The sequence below is a fragment of the Pavona decussata genome, unplaced genomic scaffold (assembly GCF_977016875.1).
Source record: "Pavona decussata unplaced genomic scaffold, jaPavDecu1.1 SCAFFOLD_71, whole genome shotgun sequence".
NCBI lineage: Eukaryota > Metazoa > Cnidaria > Anthozoa > Scleractinia > Agariciidae > Pavona > Pavona decussata.
The window spans coordinates 931782-953348 of NW_028145490.1; the positions used below are offsets into that span (position 1 = coordinate 931782).

The following is a 21567-nucleotide window of genomic DNA, read 5'->3' on the forward strand; positions in this document are numbered from 1 at the left end:
ATAAACAATCGTATTTTAGGACCTCCCCCATAAAAAGAGCTAAGTTGCTCACGTCACGGTTCTTCTCCTACAAGTTCGCCACAATCTTGAAATGAGTATTGGCGACACACTGCATCCTGGCCCCAGTTGTTCAAAGATTGGATAACGTCATCCAGCGGATAAGTCGTTATACAGGGGATTGAATATTATTAGTTGGAGTGAATTTAAACAGTTGGGTAGCGATTTATCCACTGGATAAAGTTATCCTCTCTTTGAACAACCGGGGCTTGGTACTTTCGCACACGTTACGATCGCAGTTTAATCCCGTTTTCAAGAGATTTCAGGACGGCGAAAAGACGATATGGAAACGATAGTATGGCGAAAAACTTCCTCAACTCTGTCGTCACAAAACTGGCTCTGTTTAAAACCCACAGATAGACCTACAGTTATAGGGTCACGGTTCCTTAACATAAACGGCACTCATCAATTTAATGTCTTCATATTTTATTGCGCATTTCGAGAAAGCCAGTCCGCTACACTACACACTTTGTTATCGCTACTTCACTGTAACTATTGGGTAGTTAATGCTACTTTGGTACAATGTCACGCGCCTGTTCACTCGTAGCCTCAGTAGGCAGACGTTCTTTGGCTCGTCACGTCACGCACTCCTCCTCACGTTCGTGGACAGGAGTGCGTGACGTGACGCTCCAAAGGGAGTCTTGTTCACTCTCGGCTTCACCGCTCGTTGTCGAGCTTTTCCAAGTGGATCGCTCTCCTGTCCCAAGCCCTCACAGCGAAACGTCTCCCACATGGGAAAAGAAATGCCTGTCAAGAAAAGATTTACAACGGCATTTTGTTTCCAAAATATCGAACTTTTCTAACCAGATGTTCAACAATACACAAATAGGCTAGTACTAGTTGCAGCTTCCTCTTAAGAACGACAATAGTGCCAGACTTTCTTCTTTCTCCTCAACGAGAGTGACCGCCGCACGTCCTCTCCAGCAACACAGACCTTTACATTCTATGACAAGAACGACTACGAACACAAGATTTGACTTCAAGTCAGTTTCAGCGAAGTACTAAGAAGAGACATATCCCGAGAAGCGTCATTTTAGTCTTTGTGAGTGACGAACGGTGAATGCTTTGAATGATGACATTGCACAATATCCCTCTATTGGAAACACACGCACTTGTACTCAGACTAGAATCTAAAAGCGCCAGCGAGCAGAACGCCGCTTCGCACCACAATTTCCTTTTCAGTACACAGAAGAAAGAAAACCACAGGAAACACTATATTTAAGAAAAAGGTTCAGTACCAAGAGACGTGACATAATGCTTAGTATGGCAAATTATTAAACGTCAGCCTTTCCTCTACTACACTTGACAATTTCCCCATCTTCCTTTGTACACAGGATCCAAGGAGCACCAAGGCCTGTGATGATCAACTTGGGTGCAGTTACTGTATCTCTCTCCTTTGTAGCTGAAAGGGATGCTGCAACATTGGCCACTTGTTGTTTTCTCAGGGCACGCAGTTGGCGTTGGTATCACTAAATGAAACACAAATCAAACTAGCATTTACATCATGATATAAGAATACGTTCGACGCCTTACATATGCCAATACCAGCTATGGCGTTCCTCGTCTGCCCCAGTTTTTCATATTACTCTTATTGCATATACAATGAATGCTACTCAAGGGAAGCCACTTGGTGTGTTAGTCTCTCAATCTTTCTCTTCAATACATTTTATTGAGAAACAAATACTTCATAAGAGGAAAGAACCCTCCAGTTCAGTTCGTCGACGACCATTATTTTTTGTGCAAATATAAAATCCTAAGATCAAAAATAACTGATTGATCAGGCGCAGACTTACGACAATTTCCCCATCTTCCTTTGTACACAGGATCCAAGGAGCACCAAGGCCTGTAATAATCAACTTGGGTGCAGTTACTGTATCTCACTCCTTTGTAGCTGAAAGGGATGCTGCAACATTGGCCACTTGTTGTTTTCTCAGGGCACGCAGTTGGCGTTGGTAGCACTAAATAAAACACAAAACAAACTAGCATTTATCTCATGATATAAGAATACGTTTTACGCCTTACATATGCCAATGCCAGCTATGGCCTGCTCTTCTTTCCCAGTCGTTCCTATTAGTCTTTATTGTATATACTTTGGACGCTTTTCATAGGAGGTCACCTGGTGTGTTATTCTCTCTATCTTTTTCTTCACTATGTTATCCTGATAGAGAAATAGTTGATAAGCGGAAGCAATGTTCCTTCTTATCTCGTCGACGACGAAAAATTTTTTTGAGGAAAAAAAAATCTTTAAATCAACGAAAACGGATTGATAAGGCGCAGACTTACGACAATTTCCCCATCTTCCTTTGTACACAGGATCCAAGGAGCACCAAGGTCTGTGATGATCAACTTGAGTGCAGTTACTGTATCTCACTCCTTTGTAGCTGAAAGGGATGCTGCAACATTGGCCACTTGTTGTTTTCTCAGGGCACGCAGTTGGCGTTGGTATCACTAAATGGAACACAAATTAAACTAGCATTTATCTTATGATATAAGAATACGGTCGACGCCTTACATATGCCAGCCATGGCCTGCTCTTCTCTCCCAGTCGTTCCTATTAGTCTTTATTGCATATACTTTGGACGCTTTTCATAGGAAGTCAACTAGTGTGTTAGTCTCTCTGCTACAGCGAGTTAAGAGCAATTCTCCAGGAAAGTGAAGCAAAGTTGGAAATGAAAATTTTTAACCCCCCTTCATTTTTTGTGTGGAGGTAGGTTACCTGGAGGGATGAACAAAAACAGCCATATTTGGATCGGCAGGTGCGTCGTTGCCATGGAAACCGCACTTGATCACGTCGGCCTGAGGTCTATGTTTTGACCAAAAAATTCACTCTCAAATAGTAAAAATAAAACGACTCTGGTTCTCGAGTACATGTGAACCAATTCAAATGAAATTCATACAGATGGTAGAACCACTCTCCCAGTTTATAAAATTTGCCGTTAAAGTATTTTGGGTTCTATAATCAAGAAGACAATGTTCGTATTACTATGTTGCCTGTCAGCCATTTTGACAAGAAGGAAAAACAAGCACAACCATATTCGTTATTTCTCCGAAAGTACTCTTTCCACATAAACCAAATTAGCAGCAGAGCTTACATAGATATTGAAGTTTATAAATATTATAAAATCTATTTGGGGAAAATTATATTCTGGCCATGGGTGTTGAAGGCATCCGAGGCAAGTTGCAAAAAATTGCAAAATTGGAAATGTTGAGGTCTCCAGTATTTGGCTCAAACAGGCTTTAGATAGAGAATATCAGCTTCAAAGGTTTTTTCATTCATCTAATCTGTTATCTACATTTGATTGATTAGGTTTTGGCCAACGAATTTGATGAAATATAAATTAAAAACAAAGCCTACCTTGCAACTTTTGGGAATTTCTTCAGGATGCTTTTGTCGTATAGGATGGGTCTCTCCTCAGTTCGCTTGCACCATTTTCTTGACCAAATCTTGCGCAAGCTCTAGCGGAAAGGACAAATCTAACTGGCTAGCCTCGCTGAACATCTACTTTTAGACCAAAGATGATGATGCATTAACCCGAATAAAGAACAGTCGAACAGGTCAAACACAGTCGTGTGACGAGTATCGAAATAATTCATCAATACAATCCATCCAGGAAGTTAAATAGATGCATCAAGATCACAGCTGAGCAAATGCATGTCTGCGACGATTCTGAATAAAGGCTTTGGCTAAATCGAGTCGTACATTCCGTGGTGCATGGTTGAGAAGCAAAGAAATCGTTGTTTACGACATGTTTACGACCAAACGTATGTAGACCGGAAATGCGAGTAGCAAAACTGCTGACCGGATGTCAGCCTTTAGAATGCGATATACGCGCTTTTTGTTTGTTTGTTTGTTTTTGTAGGTTCAGATATGGCGACATTGTCGCAATGGCATTGTCTCTTCTTTAGATATTTTTGGTACAATATATCATTGATAGAGGGATAAAAGGACGACTTTTGATCGGCTTTTATGACTGTTTTACAGTGGTGAATAGAGAAGAAAAAAAATAAAAGCGCTTCACTAGTCGTTTTACGCAACCACATAAGCCGCCCATGTTTCCTGTTTGTTTGCTTGTTTTCTTTCTAATTTATTTATTGCTTATTGGCTGTTAAGGATGGCCTGCATGTAAGATACGTCGCTGATCTGGGGGATTAGCGTACACATTAGAAGTTACGAAGTTGGAATTTTTGACCCACCTCTCCTCCAGAAATAAATAAGTCCTCTCCAAGCCGATAAATTTTCACATTCAGTACCTAATACCTGCCCAAATCTTGGCATTCTTTCAGTTTATTTATTTATTATTATTTTTTTTGCTGTTGTTTTTTTTGGTGGGGGGAGGGGTGACCAGACGTAAATTTGTGCCGTCAATCAAAAACACTGTAAGGTAAATTTGCATATCGTCGTGCAAACAAAAATATCCTGGTCGGGAAAATGGAAAATTGGTCTCTTTCAAATCCCAAAAGGGACGTTTCGGTTTGTGAGTGCAGTGGAAACAATATAAAACTCAGTCAATGTCAAAGGGATATTTCCAGGCACGTGCAAGCCTACGGACTTAGTATAAACCGTGATGAAATCAGCGACGAAATGGATCTTATTCTTTGCCGTGCAGGTAAATAAATGTAACATTTCACGCGCGAATTTTTCATTCTCTTGTCACGAATAGTTTATCATAACTGAATTTGTAATTGCATTTTCACAGTCTAAAAAGCAATCTTTTTTTTTGGGTGCGGCTATTTATATGATCATGCGTTCAATTTTCACCCAAGCTTCAGTTCAGCTTCATTTCCTTTGTTTTTTGTTTTCATTCGGTTATTCTGTTTTCTTTTTGTTTGTTTTTTTTCCTTGTTGTTGTTGTTGTTTTTTTTTTTTTTGGCCTTTTATTACCATTGCCATTGTGAAACAACCCCATAACAAGAGGATATCATTACACATACATCCGGTGTTACATCCCATTACATTGTGTTACATCCGGTCAGCAGGACGTGCTTCTCGGACTTCCGGCCTATGCGTTCAGTCTTGGCTTGTCGACTATCGCAATATCTGACCCGATTTTAGCCAAAGCCGTTACTTTGGATTGTTCAAAGGCATGCATTTGCTTTGTACATTGATCTCGACACATTTACTTTACCTCCTGGTTGGATAATATTGATAGATTTAGGTGCTAGACGGTAGAAATCGCAAGTATTACGACCATGTTTTGGACCTTGTCAACTATTCTTTGTCAAGTTTATACGGGCTACTTGTATCATCATCTCTGGTCTGAAACACAGCAAACTGGATATTCGATGGGAGTAACTGTTAGTCTGCGCTAGATTTGGTCGAAAAGACGGAACGTGCGAAGGAGAGATACTGGAGAGAACCACGCGACGAAAGCATCCTGGAGAAATTCCCAAAACCTTCAAGGTAGGGTTTGTATCAATTTACATTTCATCAAATTTGTTGGCCAAAACCTTATTTACTAAATGTAGGTAGCAGACAAGATTATAAAAGATACTTTTGAAGCTGATTTTCTCTCTCTAAAGCCTGTTTGAGCTAAATACTAGAGCTCTAAAAATTACCAATTTTACAATTTTTTGCAATTTGTCCCAGGTGTCTTTAGCACCCATGGCCAGAGTATAGTTTTCCCCAAATTGATTTTATAATATTTAGAAACGTCAATATCTATGTAATCTCTGCTGCTTATTTGGTTTATGTGGAAAAAGTACTTTCGGAGAAATAACGAATATCGTTGTGCTTGTTTTTCCTGCTTGTCTAAATGGCTGACAGGGAACATAGTAGGACGAGCATTTTCTTCTTGTTTATAAAACCCAGATTATTGTAACGGCAAATTTTATAAACTGGGCGAGTGGTTCTACCATCTGTATGAATTTCATATGAATTGGTTCACATGCACCCGAGAACCAGACTCGTTTACTTTTACTTTTTGAGAGTATAACCTTTGTTCACAACATGGTCCCAAGGCCGACGTCATATAGTGCGGTTACCATGGCAACGATACATCTGACGATCCAAATATGGTTGTTTTTGTCTATCCCCCAAGGTAACCTACCAACACACAAATATTGAAGAGGGGTTAAAATTTTTCATTTCCAACTTTGCTTCACTTTCCTGGAGAATTGCTCTTAAATAGTTCTTTCTGGCGCGCCTAATTTACACCTACTTTCGTTTTATTTGTTCACGCTACGTCTTTCATACCTTTCGCCCCCACACCTTAGGGATCATTACGTATGTAAATAGCCTTTCTGTCACTCCTTTTACCCTTTTTAAGCCAGTTTCTTTGCATAACTTTTTAGTGTGCGCATCGTCTTCAGTGTTGTATAATTGTGTTTCGCCGTTTTTTCCGTCCTGGTTAATTTACTGTAAAATCACCGATAAGGTACGTTCTTATGTCAGTCGTTCATTTTTCTATTGTTTCTCAGTTGCTTATTCCATGTCGTCACTTGTAGTATTTTTTAACATCTTTTATTTAATCTTTGTCTTTACAAGAACCGTTCTGGTACGGATTTGTTACCGTCGGGATGTGTTTGGAATGGTGAAGTTATCGAATATAGTAGAGAGCTGAGTGAAATTAGCAGCGGCTACATGGTTCTTGTCGATACGACGGATTATTAGCGGAGTTTCCCTTCCTTGCTGAATCAAGTTCCATTATGGCAGATGGCGGGTCTGGATTTACGCGGCGAACGTCGAGTTACGCGTTGTTGGATGAGAACAATGCAGATCAGATTAATCAATTTAGACGATCGTTATCAGCCTACAGAGGTCACTTAACAAAGAAATGGGGTTGTTGTTTTCGAATTGTGGAAGTCTTATGGACGTTTTAGACAAGAAATGTACGCTGGACGGTTTATTTATGAAGTATAACGCGAAGGCAAAAGATTTATTACAGTTATTGCAGTTTCAGACGAACACGAACGGGCGTTGCAAGATCATATGCGTGAAATAGAAACGAAAGGCCTTTTTGACGAGGAATTTGCTCAGTGGTTCAGTAAGTCGTGCGAGTCGGCAACTTCACGTCCCGAATTGGATCCCGCTCCGCGCGAGGGCCCACGCATGATTCCTCGTGACAGTGTTTTCGTGGGAAATCAGCCACACCCTTCTTCGTGCGAGAGTCCTCGCGAGGGTATCCCACGCCCTTCTCTCGAGATCCCTCGAGATGGAGCACCACAGAGTTCACGCGATATTCCGCATGATACGTTTCCCGATGACAATTCAGTTTTGCTTACCATTCTTTCACCGGGGATTCACGTGGTAGCACGAGGGTTAGCAAAGCTTCACAGTCGTCCAAGGTAAAGCTTGCGATGGCCAGACTTCAAGTGAAGAAAGTTGAAGAGGAACTAAGGCTCGTAAGTCGTCTGCAACAGTTAGAGCACGAGAAGCAGCGTCTAGACAAGGAAAAGGAGCTGTTTAAGGCCAGATTTGAGGCTGACCAGGCATAGATCGAGGTGGATTTTTGCAGTGATTCCGAGCGCTTATTTGAGACCTTTAATCAATTGCCAAAACAGACGCCTGATGAAGCCATTGGAAATTCAGTCTCGTGAAAGGGATCCTGGACAAGCTCATGAATTTTCGTCTGGTTTTCTGTCTAAGTCACGCGAGCTACCAGCAGTCGTACCAAATAAAGAGTCCAGAGATCATAAGAAAAACGAAGCTGTTATTGAAGCCTCAGACCTTCAGCGCCTTTTGAGCCAACAGCAGGGAAAAAACAGTCCGCTACTTGTCCTCTGGCCTCGAAAGGCTCGAAATGCTGAAAAGAGAAGTTATCTCCTTTGATGGCGATCCTAGGAAGCATCCTCGATTTATAAAGAGCTTTGAAATCAATGTGGAACGTAGAGTTAACGAGGACGATGAAAGGCTGTCCTACCTAATCCAGTTTTGCTCAGGTGTCGCAAAGGATGCCATCAAGAACTGTGTTATCTTGCCTCCTGGGCAAGGATACCGCGAAGCGAAAGATATCGTACGAAAGAATTTTGGTCAGAAACACATCATTGTGCGTGCGTTTATTGAAAGAGTTGTCATGGGACCTCAAATCCGAGCGTCGGATGCCAAGAAGCTGTCGCAGCTAGCGAGAGACATGAGAAATTGCGTTTTGAGCTCTGAGCATATGCGATATAAAGCAGATATAAATTCCATGGATACTCTAAGAAAGGTTGTAATGCGCCTGCCACCTCACATCCAGGCGAAGTGGACAGAAGAGTCAAGCAAGTTGATTGAAGCTGATATCGAACCAGAGTTCTCTCACCTAACATATTTCGTGGAAAAGAGAGCCGCTGTAGCCAACACTGCGTTCGGAAAGTTGGTTGGCACTCGACCGAATGAAGACAAAGGGATTACACAAAGAGCAAGAAGAAAATCAGACGATGCCCCTGCGGTGAAAGTAACAACTCTCGCAACTCAAGGTTCAAATGGTACCTCGACTATCCCGAGTCCACAGAAGGCTCTTGGCTCGAAGCAGCATGCAAACAAGCAAGATCTTGTGACTATGTGTTTGCAATGGTGATCATGATCTCGAGCGATGCTTCAAATTTAGAGACAAATCCTTTGAAGAACGAAGAAAGTTTGTGTTGGACAAAAGATTATGCTGACAGAGTTGATGATGAGGGCCAGTGTGCAGCCATTGGTACCGGAAAGCCTCGTGTGAGCCTGCGTATAGTTCCCGCGAGAGTCAGTGGTGCGGATGGCGGTCCCGAGGTAGAAACATACGCTTTCCTAGATGATGGCTCGGATATCACTCTCTGCTTCAATAGTTTGGCAGAAACCCTAGGCTTGTCAGGGAAACCTATGACGTTCTCTCTTACGACGAAAACGAGAAAGACCGGTCCAGAAGCGGTTTTGAGGTGGAATTAAACGTCGAGGCTCTCAAGTCAGATGACAGTATACATTTGAACAAAGTGTGGATGGTGGACCGTCTCCCAGTTTCAAGACGGAGCATACCAACCGATGAAAATGTTCGAGGATGGTCTCATTAACACGGCATTGAGTTTCCAAAGCTTGGGATCCTGATCGGTAATGACAACCCTGAATCCCATTAGGTATTTGAACAAAGATGCGGTAAAAGAACGCAGCCTTATGCAGCCCGTACGCTACTAGGATGGACACTCATTGGTCCTTTAGAACATCGCAAGAGCTCAGAAGTGCATGTCAACTTTATTAGTGGCGGCCAAGAGATGATCTCAAGCCAGCTTAAGAGGTTATATGACGCAGACTTCAATGAGTCCTTATCTAGTGTGAAGCAAGCCATGTCAATTGAAGACCAACGAGCCCTGGCCATTCTGGAGAGTTCCGCCTGCCTTAGAAATGGTCACTATCAGTTACCTCTCCCATGGCGCTTCAAGTCTCCTTGCCTACCGAATAATCGAGATGTCGCGGTATGAAGAATGAGGTTCCTAGAAAGACGTTTCTAAAAGGACGCATCCCTTTTTGAGAAGTACAGATCGACTGTTGAAGACTACCTCTCAAGGGGCCACGTCAGAAGAGTTCCCGATGACCAAGTCTACGTTGATGACAAACCACTGTCACTGTGGTACTTGCCTCATCATCCGGTTTTTCATCCCCAAAAGCCTGGGAAAGTAAGAGTTGTTTTCGATTGCGCAGCAAGATTCCGTGATACCTCTTTGAACGATCAACTCCTCCAAGGTCCGGATCTTACGAATAATCTCGCAGGTGTTCTACTCAGATTCCGGCAAGAACCCATAGCACTAATGTTGGACATAGAGCGGGTGTTCCACCAGGTACTTGTGGCACCGGACGACTGTCATGCCTTGCGGTTTCTTTGGTGGGAAATGGCAATCCTTCAAACAACCTTGTTGATCATCAGATGTTAGTACATCTATTTGGCGCTGTGCCATGTTGTGCCAGTTTTGCCCTCAGGAAAACGGCACGTGATAATCAAAGTGAATTTGACGTCCAGACAGTTGACACAGTTTATCGCAACTTCTACGTCGATGATTACTTGAAGTCGGTGGTCTCAGTTCCTGATGCGAAAAGATTGGTGCGCCAATTGACGGACTTGCTTTCCAAAGGCGGGTTTCATCTTACGAAGTGGATAAGCAATTGCCGAGAAGTTCTTGAGTTTATACCGGGTTCTGAACGGGCACCGTCTGTGATGACTCTAGATTTTGAAGATTTGCCTATTGATCGAGCCTTGGGAGCCCTGTGAAATGTCGGGAAGAACACGTTAAGCTTCCGAGTATCCGAGAAAGAAGTCGCTGATAGTAGAAGGGGGATATTGTCCTTGGTCTCTGGTGTGTACGATCCGCTAGGATTCGCAGCCCCTCTTGTATTGCCGGCCAAGATGAGCCTTCAAGAACTGAAGAAGCAATACTTCAGCTGGGACGATCAAATTTCTGATGAGAAGCTAACGGAGTGGCGCGGTTGGGTTGATAATCTTCCAAAACTGAAGCTTGTTAGCTGGCCACGTTGTATGAAGCCTCGAGGGTTTGGAAACCTCCTTAATGTTCAACTGCACCACTTCAGCGGTGCATTAGAGAAAGGATACGGGGCAGCATCGTATATCCGGCTTGTAGATGTTTCAGGTCATATTCACAGTGGATTACTCCATGGAAAGGCACGGCTAGCACCCTTGAAAACTATCACAATTTCTCGGATGGAGCTGACCGCTGCGACCGTAGCTGTGAAATTGCATTAGTTCCTCGACGAACTTGACCTTCAAATTCACAAAACTGTGTTCAGGACAGACTCTACTATAGTCCTTCAGTACATTCGTAACGAGGCAAGGAGGTTCCAGACGTTTGTGGCTAACAGATTATCGATAATTCATGATGCGTCCTCACCATGTCAGTGGCGGTACGTAGACTTGCAGTCCAATCCTGCAGACTACGCTTCCCGTGGTTTGTCAATTCTAGAGACCGAGAAGTTTGAAAGTTGGCTTAACGGCCCAGCCTTCCTCCGCAGACGCGAGAGTGAATGGCCACAATCCCCTTTCCAGATACCTGATTGTTATGAAGAAGATCCAGAATTGAAAAGAAAAAAGCCACAAATCCACTTAGTGTTAAGAGAAGACATCCTCGAGCGCATACTTCGGACGCACTCCTACTTTAACAAGCTTCAGGCATCCGTCGCCTGGTTGTTACGTTTCCGAGAATACCTTCAGTCACGTGTGTCCAAGATACCCCCACGAGTGGGCAATTTGACGGTTGGAGAAATCTCCCATGCTACAAGAGAAATAGTTCAAGTCATTGAAGCCCAATCTTTCCCGAAAGAATTAGAAATTCTGTCCAAGGAGCGTTCAACAAGTTCTCTAGATTCAAGCCTTTCACGTCCATCCAAAAAGAGATTCGCATGCGTGGGTTACCTCAGTCCGTTCATCCACAATGGTATCATATGCGTCGGAGGACGTCTTGAAAGGGCACCTATTAGTTTCGACGCCAAACACCCAATGATTCTGCCTGGCAAGAATTACGTCACCGACCTAATTGTTAAAGAGTATCACGAAGCAGAAGGCCATGTGGGTGCAAACCAAGTCCTGTCCAGCATTAGACGAAAAGGTTGGATCCTTCAAGGACATTCAGCTGTTCGTCGTGTTGTTGGGAAGTGTTTGAAGTGTCGTCAATGGAATGCTTTACCATGTCAGCAAGTAATGGCACCTCTTCCCGGAGCAAGGGTGACCCCACAGTCGCCTCCGTTCCTTTCAGTGGGAGTGGATTACTTCGGCCCAATTCTTGTCAAGTTAAAACGAAGTCATGTGAAGAGATACGGGTGACTGTTCACGTGTTTAGCTGTCCGAGCAGTACATATCGAGATTGCACATGACCTAGCCAGCGATTCCTTTATACAACCGTTCTCTAGATTCCTCAGCAGACGCGGTTCACCGGTTGAAGTCGTTAGTAATAATGGATCAACTTCAGAGGAGCAGAAGTAGAAATTAAGACAGCCTTGGAGAAATGGAACATCGACCGAATCGACAATTGTCTCAGAAGACGAAGAGTTGCTTCGCACTTCAATCCACCGTTAGCAAGTCACGCTGGCGGAGTCTGGGAAAGAATAATCCGTTCCATACGCAAGATTTTCCGCTCACTCTTAGGCGTTCAACGGGTCGATGATGAGACTCTCCTTACTTTTATGGCAGTAGTTGAGAAGATCCTTAACGATCGTCCTCTCACGCCATCGTCTGGTGACCCGCAGGACCTCGAACCCTTAACACCGAGCAAGTTGCTATTACTTCGTCCAAATGTTTGTCAGTCTCAAAGAGAAACTGGTGATATCGTGTCTTATGCGTCTAAGCGTTGAAAGCAAGCACATTATTAGGCTGATGTGTTTTGGAAGCGTTGGATACGCGAATACATACCAGCTCTTTAGCTAAAACAGAAATGGCTCCGTCCACGCCCAAGCTTGCTTTTGTGACTTGGTTCTAGTCGAAGACGAAGCTTCACCTCGCAGATTTTGGCCGAAGGGTATTGTTCAAGAAGTAATTCCTGACAAGCACGGTATAGTGAGACAGGTCTTGGTCAGGACAGCCTCCTCGGTTCTACGACGCGACGTGCGGAAACTTTGCCTATTAGAAGGGGCTTTATTTGAAAGAGACAAACCTGGACAGTGATGTTAAATAACTGAACTCAGACATTGTGAACATCTTAGTTTTTTTTGAAAGGCTTTCTCATATGCGCCTTTCGGGGACCGGACTGTTACAGCGAGTTAAATGGTTTTTTTCTGGCGCGCCTAATTTACACCTACTTTCGTTTTATTTGTTTACGCTACGTCTTTCATACCTTTCGCCCCCACACCTTAGGGATCATTACGTATGTAAATAGCCTTTCTGTCACTCCTTTTACTCTTTTTAAGCCAGTTTGTTTGCATAAGTTTTAGGTGTGCGCATCGTTTTAAGTGTTGTATAGTTGTGTTTCACCGTTTTTTCCGTCCTGGTTAATTTACTGTAAAATCACCAACAAGATACGTTCTTATGTCAACCGTTCATTTTTCTATTGTTTCTCAGTTGCTTATTCCATGTCGTCACTTGTAGTATTTTTTAACATCTTTTATTTAATCTTTGTCTTTACGAGAACCGTTCTGGTACGGATTTCTTACCGTCGGGATGTGTTTCAAATGGTGAAGTTATCGAATAAAGTAGAAAGCTGAGTGAAATTAACAACGGCTACACTCTCTATCTTTTTCTTCACTTTGTTATATATATCCTAATAGAAAAATAGTCGATAAGGGGAAGCAATGCTCATTCTTATCTCGTCGACGACGATAAATTTTTGGAGGAACAAGAAAATCTTTTAATCAACGAAAACGGATTGATAAGGCGTAGACTTACGACAATTTCCCCATCTTCCTTTGTACACAGGATCCAAGGAACACCAAGGCCTGTGATGATCAACTTGGGTGCAGTTACTGTATCTCACTCCTTTGTAGTTGAAAGGGATGCTGCAACATTGGCCACTTGTTGTTTTCTCAGGGCACGCAGTTGGCGTTGGTATCACTAAATGAAACACAAATCAAACTAGCATTTATCTCATGATATAACAATACGCTCGACGCCTTAAATATGCCAATGCCAGCTATGGCGTTCCTCGTCTACCAAAGTCTTACCTATTAGTCTTATTGCATATACGTTGGGTCCTTTCCAAGGAAAGCCACTAAGTGTGTTAAGCTCTCTATCGTTCTCTTCAATATATTTATTAAAAAAGAAATAGTTGATAAAAAGAAGAAACCCTCCAGTTTAGTTCGACGACGACCATTATTTTTTGAGCAAATTCAAAATTCTATAATCAACAATAACTGATTCATCAGACCGAGACTTACAACAATTTCCCCATCTTCCTTTGTACACAGGATCCAAGGAGCACCAAGGCCTGTAATGATCAACTTGGGTGCAGTGACTGTATATCACTCCTTTGTAGCTGAAAGGGATGCTGCAACATTGGCCACTTCTTGTTTTCTCAGGGCACGCAGTTGGCGTCGGTATCACTAAATGAAACACAAATCAAACTAGCATTTATCTAATGATATAAAAAACGTTCTACGTCTTGCATATGGCAGTGCCAGCTATGGCCAACTCTACTCTCCAAGTCCTTCTTATTAATCTTTATTGCACATACTTTGGACACTTTTAACAGGAAGTCTCCTGGTGTGTTAGTCTCTATATCTTTCTTTAACTATGTTATCCTGATAGAGAAATAATTGATAACCGGGAACAATGCTCCTTCTTATCTCGTCGAAAACGGAAAATTTTTTGAGGAACAAGAAAATCTTTTAATCAACGAAAACGGATTCATAAGACGTAGACTTACGACAATTTCCCCATCTTCCTTTGTACACAGGATCCAAGGAGCACCAAGGCCTGTGATGATCAACTTGGGTGCAGTTACTGTATCTCACTCCTTTGTAGCTGAAAGGGATGCTGCAACATTGGCCACTTGTTGTTTTCTCAGGGCACGCAGTTGGCGTTGGTATCACTAAATGAAACACAAATCAAACTAGCACTTATAACATGATATAAGGATACGTTCCACGTCTTACATATGCCAATGCCAGTTATGGTCTGCTCTTCTCTCCCAGTCGTTCCTATTAGTTTTTGTTGCATATACTTTCGACGCTTTTCATAGGGAGTCAACTAGTGTGTTAGTCTCTCTATCTTTTTTTCACTATGTTGTCCTCATATAGAAAAAGTTGATAAGCGGAAACAATGCTCCTTCTTATCTCGTCGAAAACGGTAAATTTTTTGAAGAACACGAAAATCTTTTAATAAACGAAAACGGATTGATAAGGCGTAGACTTACGACAATTTCCCCATCTTCCTTTGTACACAGGATCCAAGGAGCACCAAGGCCTGTGATGATCAACTTGGGTGCAGTTACTGTATCTCACTCCTTTGTAGCTGAAAGGGATGCTGCAACATTGGCCACTTGTTGTTTTCTCAGGGCACGCAGTTGGCGTTGGTATCACTAAATGAAACACAAATCAAACTAGCATTTATCTCATGATATAAGAAAACGTACGACGTCTTCCATATGCCAATGCCAGCTATTGCCTGCTCTTTTCTCCCAGTCGTTCCTATTAGTCTTTATTGCATATACTTTAGACGCTTTTCTTAGGGAATCACCTGGTGTGTTAGTCTCTCTATCTTTTTCTTCACTGTGTTATCCTGATAGAGAATTGATTGATCAGCTGAAGCAATACTCCTTCTAATCTCGTCGACGACGGTAAATTTTTTGAACAACAAGAAAGTCTTTTAATCAACGAAAACGGATTGATAAGGCGTAGACTTACGACAATTTCCCCATCTTCCTTTGTACACAGGATCCAAGGAGCACCAAGGCCTGTGATGATCAACTTGGGTGCAGTTACTGTATCTCACTCCTTTGTAGCTGAAAGGGATGCTGCAACATTGGCCACTTGTTGTTTTCTCAGGGCACGCAGTTGGCGTTGGTATCACTAAATGAAACACAAACCAAACTAGCATTTATCTCATGATATAAGAAAACGTTCGACGTCTTACATATGGCAATGCCACCTATGGCCTGCTCTTCTCTGCCAGTCCTTCTTATAAGTCTTTATTGCATATACTTTGGACGCTCTTCATAGTAAGTCTCCTGTTGTGTTAGTCTCTCTACCTCTTTCTTTACTATGTTATCCTGATAGAGAAATCGTTGATAAGCGGAAACAAGACTCCTTCTAATCTCGTCGACGACGGTAAATTTTTTGAAGAGCAAGAAAATTTTTTAATCAACGAAAACGGATTGATAAGGCGTAGACTTACGACAATTTCCCCATCTTTCTTTGTACACAGGATCCAAGGAGCACCAAGGCCTGTGATGATCAACTTGGGTGCAGTTACTGTATCTCACTCCTTTGTAGTTGAAAGGGATGCTGCAACATTGGCCACTTGTTGTTTTCTCAGGGCACGCAGTTGGCGTTGGTATCACTAAATGAAACACAAATCAAACTAGCATTTATCCCATGATATGAGAAAACGTTCGACGTCTTACATATGGCAATGCCACCTATGGCCTGCTCTTCTCTCCCAGTCCTTGTTATTAGTCTTTATGGCATATACTTTGGACACTTTTAACAGGAAGTCTACTGGTGTGTTAGTCTATATATCGTTCTTTAACTATGTTATCCTGATAGAGAAATAATTGATAACCGGGAACATTGCTCCTTCTATATCTCGTCAAAAACGGTAAATTTTTCAAGGACAAGAAAATCTTTTAATCAACAAAAACGGATTCAAAAGACGTGGACTTACGACAATTTCCCCATCTTCCTTTGTACACAGGATCCAAGGAGCACCAAGGCCTGTGATGATCAACTTGGGTGCAGTTACTGTATCTCACTCCTTTGTAGCTGAAAGGGATGCTGCAACATTGGCCACTTATTGTTTTCTCAGGGCACGCAGTTGGCGTCGGTATCACTAAATGAAACACAAATCAAACTAGCATTTATCTCATGATATAAGAAAACGTTCGACGTCTTACATATGCCAATGCCAGCTATGGCCTGCTCTTCTCTCCCAGTCGTTCCTAATAGTCTTTATTGCATATATTTTGGACCCGTTTTATAGGGAGTCACCTGGTGTGTTAGTCTCTCTATCTTTTCTTCACTATGTTATCCTGATAGAGAATTGATTGATCAGCTGAAGCAATACTCCTTCTAATCTCGTCGACGACGGTAAATTTTTTGAAGAACAAGAAAATCTTTTAATCAACGAAAACGGATTGATAAGGCGTAGACTTACGACAATTTCCCCATCTTCCTTTGTACACAGGATCCAAGGAGCACCAAGGCCTGTGATGATCAACTTGGGTGCAGTTACTGTATCTCACTCCTTTGTAGCTGAAAGGAATGCTGCAACATTGGCCACTTGTTTTTTTCTTAGGGCACGCAGTTGGCGTTGGTATCACTAAATGAAACACAAATCAAACTAGCATTTATCTCATGATATAAGAAAACGTTCGACGCCTTACATATGGCAATGCTACCTATGGCCTGCTCTTCTCTCCCAGTCCTTCTTATTAGTCTTTATGGCATATACTTTGGACGCTTTTCATAGGAAGTCTCCTGTTGTGTTAGTCTCTCTATCTTTTTCTTCACTATGTTATCCTGATAGAGAAATGATTGATCAACTGAAGCAATACTCCTTCTAATCTCGTCGACGACGGTAAATTTTTTGAAGAGCAAGAAAATCTTTTAATCAACGAAAACGGATTGATAAGGCGTAGACTTACGACAATTTCCCCATCTTCCTTTGTACACAGGATCCAAGGAGCATCAAGGCCTGTGATGATCAACTTGGGTGCAGTTACTGTATCTCACTCCTTTGTAGCTGAAAGGAATGCTGCAACATTGGCCGCCTATTGTTTTCTCAGGACACCCAGTTGGCGTTGGTATAACTAAATGAAACACAAATCAGACTAGCATTTATCTCATGATAGAAGAATACGTTTGACGTCTTACAAATACCAGCTATGGCGTTCCTCGTCTCCCCCAGTCTTACATACTATTAGTGTTATTGCATATACGTTTGATGCTTATCAAGAAAAGCCAGTTGGTGTGTTAGTCTCTCTATCGTTCTCTTCAATATATTTTATTAAAAAAACAAATGGTTTATAAAAGGAAGGAACCCTCCAGTTCAGTTCGTCATCTACCATTATTTTTTGAGCAAATACAAAACTCCTATAATCAACAATAACTGATTGTTCAGGCGTAGACTTACGACAATTTCCCCATCTTCCTTTGTACACAAGATCCAAGGAGCACCAAGGCCTGTAATAATCAACTTGGGTGCAGTTACTGTATCTCACTCCTTTGTAGCTGAAAGGGATGCTGCAACATTGGCCGCTTGTTGTTTTCTCAGGGCACGCAGTTGGCGTTGGTATCACTAAATGAAACACAAATCAAACTAGCATTTATCTCATGATAGAAGAACATGTTCGATGCCTTACGTATGCCAATGCAAGCTATGGCGTTCCTTGTCTCCTCCAGTCTTACCTACTATTAGTCTTATTGCAAATACGTTGGATGCTTTCAAGAAAAGCCACTTGGTGTGTTAGTCTCTCTATCGTCCTCTTCAATATATTTTATTAAAATAACAAATAGTTGATAAAAGGAAGGAACCCTCCAGTTCAGTTCGTCGACTACCATTATTTTTTTGAGCAAAAACAAAATCCTGAATCAACAATACCTGATTGATCAGGCGAAGACGTACGACAATTTCCCCATCTTTCTTTGTACACAGGATCCAAGGAGCACCAAGGCCTGTGATGATCAACTTGGGTGCAGTTATTATATGTCACTCCCTTGTAGCTGAAAGGGATGCTGCAACATTGCCCACTTGTCGTTTTGTCAGGACAAGCAGTTGGTGACGGATTCACTCCAGAACAATCCTCGTCTGTGCCGGAGTCCCTGTCTTTTATTTCGCCATGGTGTTGATCAATTTCTGTATTATCGGTGCATTATTACAATCAATTTACTTCTTTCAAAACGAATTTGTTCAGTATACAGTCAGCCTTTCGTAGCTATTAAGCACGGAAGTGCTTTGGAACAAATCCAGGTGGTCAGAGAGTTCTGGCGGAATTACAACCGGGGCTTTCGTATACCTCTTTTTTCCCCTTTTTGGTCATTACTGTTAAATTCTTCTATTTTCGCATTATACACATTTATTTAATTGGTTAAAAGATTGTATCATATTTGCTTTGGTGTTATTCTCGCTTGATCAGCAGTTTGAGACATATGTATGTATAGCTTCCCGATTTGCATTTCGGACTTAAAAATAAAGGTTGTTCCAGTCACACCCATAAGATCTCTTAACGCCCTTGAAGTGCTACTGCCAAGAAAATCAAACTATTCTCAAACAGAAATGAAACAGCACACTACCCATTTGAAACCAAGTTTTAGTTTTAATAAAGTGGATGAAAGGCGAAAAATGTTCCAGTCCTAACAAGAGGCTATTCTTCAGAAACAATACATAGTGTACATCTTAATTTAGGAGGGCTTCATGAATCTGGTCCCTGGACTTCACGTCAAAGAAACGTGCAATAATGGCTTTTGTTAAGAAACAATACTCATAATAGATCTTAAGTTAGAAAGGCTTTGTGAGTCTGGAGCTGGCCCCAGTGCTTCTAGCGGGAACATTTCGTCCCATGAATAAATTGGTTTCTTTTTCTCACGCCAGTCATCATCACGCAAGAAAGGCTTTTGACGACCAACGGTTCTGGATCATCCGGCATTATGCCCGCACAACACTGCCATTGACAACACAAACCGTGATTGAATAACAATCAGGAGGCAGACGTTCGACGTTTTGTCAAAAGCTTCACGTATTAGTAACCGACGATTTTCCTAGTGATTGTAGTCATTTTATCATGAGTCAAATCGAATTTCATTTTACGCAGAGGGTTGCTAGAAAAGTGTGGCAATCCAGCGTAATCACGAGAACTGATAATAGAACCATAGAATTCGGACGTTGACGGACATTAACGAACTAACTTCTTCTCGAAAACTCACCTCACCTCGAGACTCATTCCACTGCATATGTCAAAATTTTATTCAATTGATCCGGTAATAATAGAAAGTCATTTTAAAAGTCTTTGTCTTTACTTGGTGCATAGATGCTTAATAAAGCGTATGTGTCCTCATCCGTTTAGAACAACAAAACAACCTAAGCGGTCCAACATCGTAAAATGAAAAATGTAATCTTAATTGAAGCTATTTTTAAAGGGCCTTGATAATTACGCGCTCATACAGAAAACAAATTCAGTAAACATTGTTAGAAGTCTTTAATAAAGAGAATCGCAGCACCACCTGGGAATGAAAGCAGAAGTTTCTGCCCCATTCGTTTTACCATTCGTCTGTTTCTTATTCTGAATGTGTTTAAAGATAAGCACTCATTTAGACTAATTTATAAGCAGCTTGAAGCGATACATTTCTTTGCAGCAGAACATTTTTTGAATAGCAGCCAGCAAGACAAATTTGTAGTGGAAATGTTTGAAAAACTGTTTGTTTCATCAGTATTATAGCAACGAACAAACGATGGATCATGCGGAAAGCATTCTGTAATTGGAATACTAAAATGGGATATGAAAAGATTATGCAAAGGCAAAGACCACTTTACACACAGACATTAAATAATTCGCTCAGGGACTGGCGTAGGCCACTGGGGACGAGGGGAGGGTATGATATGTGGTATTTGCTGCGCCAGAGGAAATGAGTTTTTAGCCTCTTTGGTGTAAAATAGGGTATAGATTTGATCATTTTGGTCTGAGCTAGAGTTGGTCTGGAACTGGGTGTGGTTTTCACGACTAATATGGGGTTGGAAGGCCTAAATAACTCCTACTCACATGTTTGCGCTTTATCTCGGTCTATTGACTAATTTAGCTTCTTGTATAATTGAAGCAGGTTAACATTTGCAAAAATCGACAGCCGTTTTCTATGTTCTATATTCTTAAAGACCATAAAATGACGTCATAAAATGTTCAAAACTCAAGTGGAATCAGGAGGCGCTGGCACTCTAAATCTTTCAGCAAAGACTTCTAAAACTTGGAAGAAATTTATACTTCAAAATAAATTTGGTTTCCCGGTTTGCGGAGATAACATTCCGCTAGCAATTTAAACGAACAAACTTTGGAGAGATTAGTATACTAAAAATTTCAAAAGCTAGTTACCAAGATTAATAATAATTAATGAACAATCAAACGAACTGAACGAGAGAGTAGTAGTTTTACCTTCCAGAAAGCTTTCCAGTTCCGGCTTTACTGGATCTTCTTCTGTTTCTGTTAAAGTCCTCACCCAAGCAACGGAGATGAAAAGTAAAATCACAATGGAAAGCTTCATTTTCTTCGCCGTGGAAGCAGCTCCCTGCAAGCTAGCTTCGCGATCTGAACACTGACAACGCTGGGTAGGTTTCAACAGCCGTTTTAAAACCAGATGTTAATTTGAATTCTCAGTAGGTGTCTCATAAGTATAATAATAATAATAACTTTATTAACGCGTCGATTACCTTACTGCTACACAGTAAGGTAAGTAAAGACACTTATCATGACTACAAACCAATCTAAGATACTAAAACTATTTACAGAAGTAAACAAATCTAAAATAAGTGCGTACTATTCATAAGTTGCAAAATCTAAAAATACTAAAATTATTCACAATGTGTGAGAATAAAAGTGTAATATGTGCTGACATATCCCAGACAATTGTCTTAAAAGGGCATTGTGAGTAAGACAAGGAAAATAAATATTCTTATCTTTGTGGTGAAAGGATTAATCGATGTGCTATTGTTTTAATGGCGTTTAAAAGCGGAAAAACTGTAGTAATGAGCAGTGAATGAGTTCATGCATGCATACGCTGTTACTTTAGGGTATTGTTAAAAGCGGAAAAACTGTGCTGAATGCATGTTTCATAGCTGTCCTCCACCGCCAAGCAACGAGCAAATTCGTCCGAGAAAGCGAGAGTTTGAAAACCTCAGTGATAAAATCAGCGCTGACAGTGTAAATGACTCAAGAGAGTATCAAAAGGAAATGGGTTCTTCCTGCTTTTCAAGAAACCCAGAGGTT

The 21567-nt window shown here is 41.5% G+C and overlaps 1 protein-coding gene across 1 annotated transcript; it reads right to left on the bottom strand.

Annotated features, from left to right (window-relative positions):
* Positions 1–462: 462 nt before the first annotated feature.
* LOC146477208 (uncharacterized) lies at positions 463–20923 on the bottom strand. Its single transcript, XM_085113655.1, has 14 exons — positions 20737–20923; positions 18222–18452; positions 17712–17894; positions 16752–16901; positions 16263–16427; positions 15774–15938; positions 15284–15448; positions 14794–14958; positions 14305–14469; positions 13817–13981; positions 13329–13493; positions 2341–2505; positions 1851–2015; positions 463–1526 (listed from the first exon to the last, which is right to left on the bottom strand). The coding sequence occupies exons 1-14, from the start codon at positions 20843–20845 to the stop codon at positions 1354–1356; spliced, it is 2331 nt and encodes a 776-aa protein (XP_084969781.1). The 5' UTR covers positions 20846–20923; the 3' UTR covers positions 463–1353.
* Between the last annotated feature and the right edge of the window lie 644 nt (positions 20924–21567).

Coding starts and splice junctions, on each gene's coding strand:
- LOC146477208 (XM_085113655.1), bottom strand. CDS start 20,845: ATGAAGCTTTCCATTGTGATTTTACTTTTCATCTCCGTTGCTTGGGTG. Junction 16,902..17,711: donor TCGTAAGTCTACGCCTGAAC/AATCAGTTATTG, acceptor TACCAACGCCAA/CTGCGTGCCCTAAGAAAAAA. Junction 13,982..14,304: donor AGGAAGATGGGGAAATTGTC/GTAAGTCTACGT, acceptor TGTTTCATTTAG/TGATACCGACGCCAACTGCG.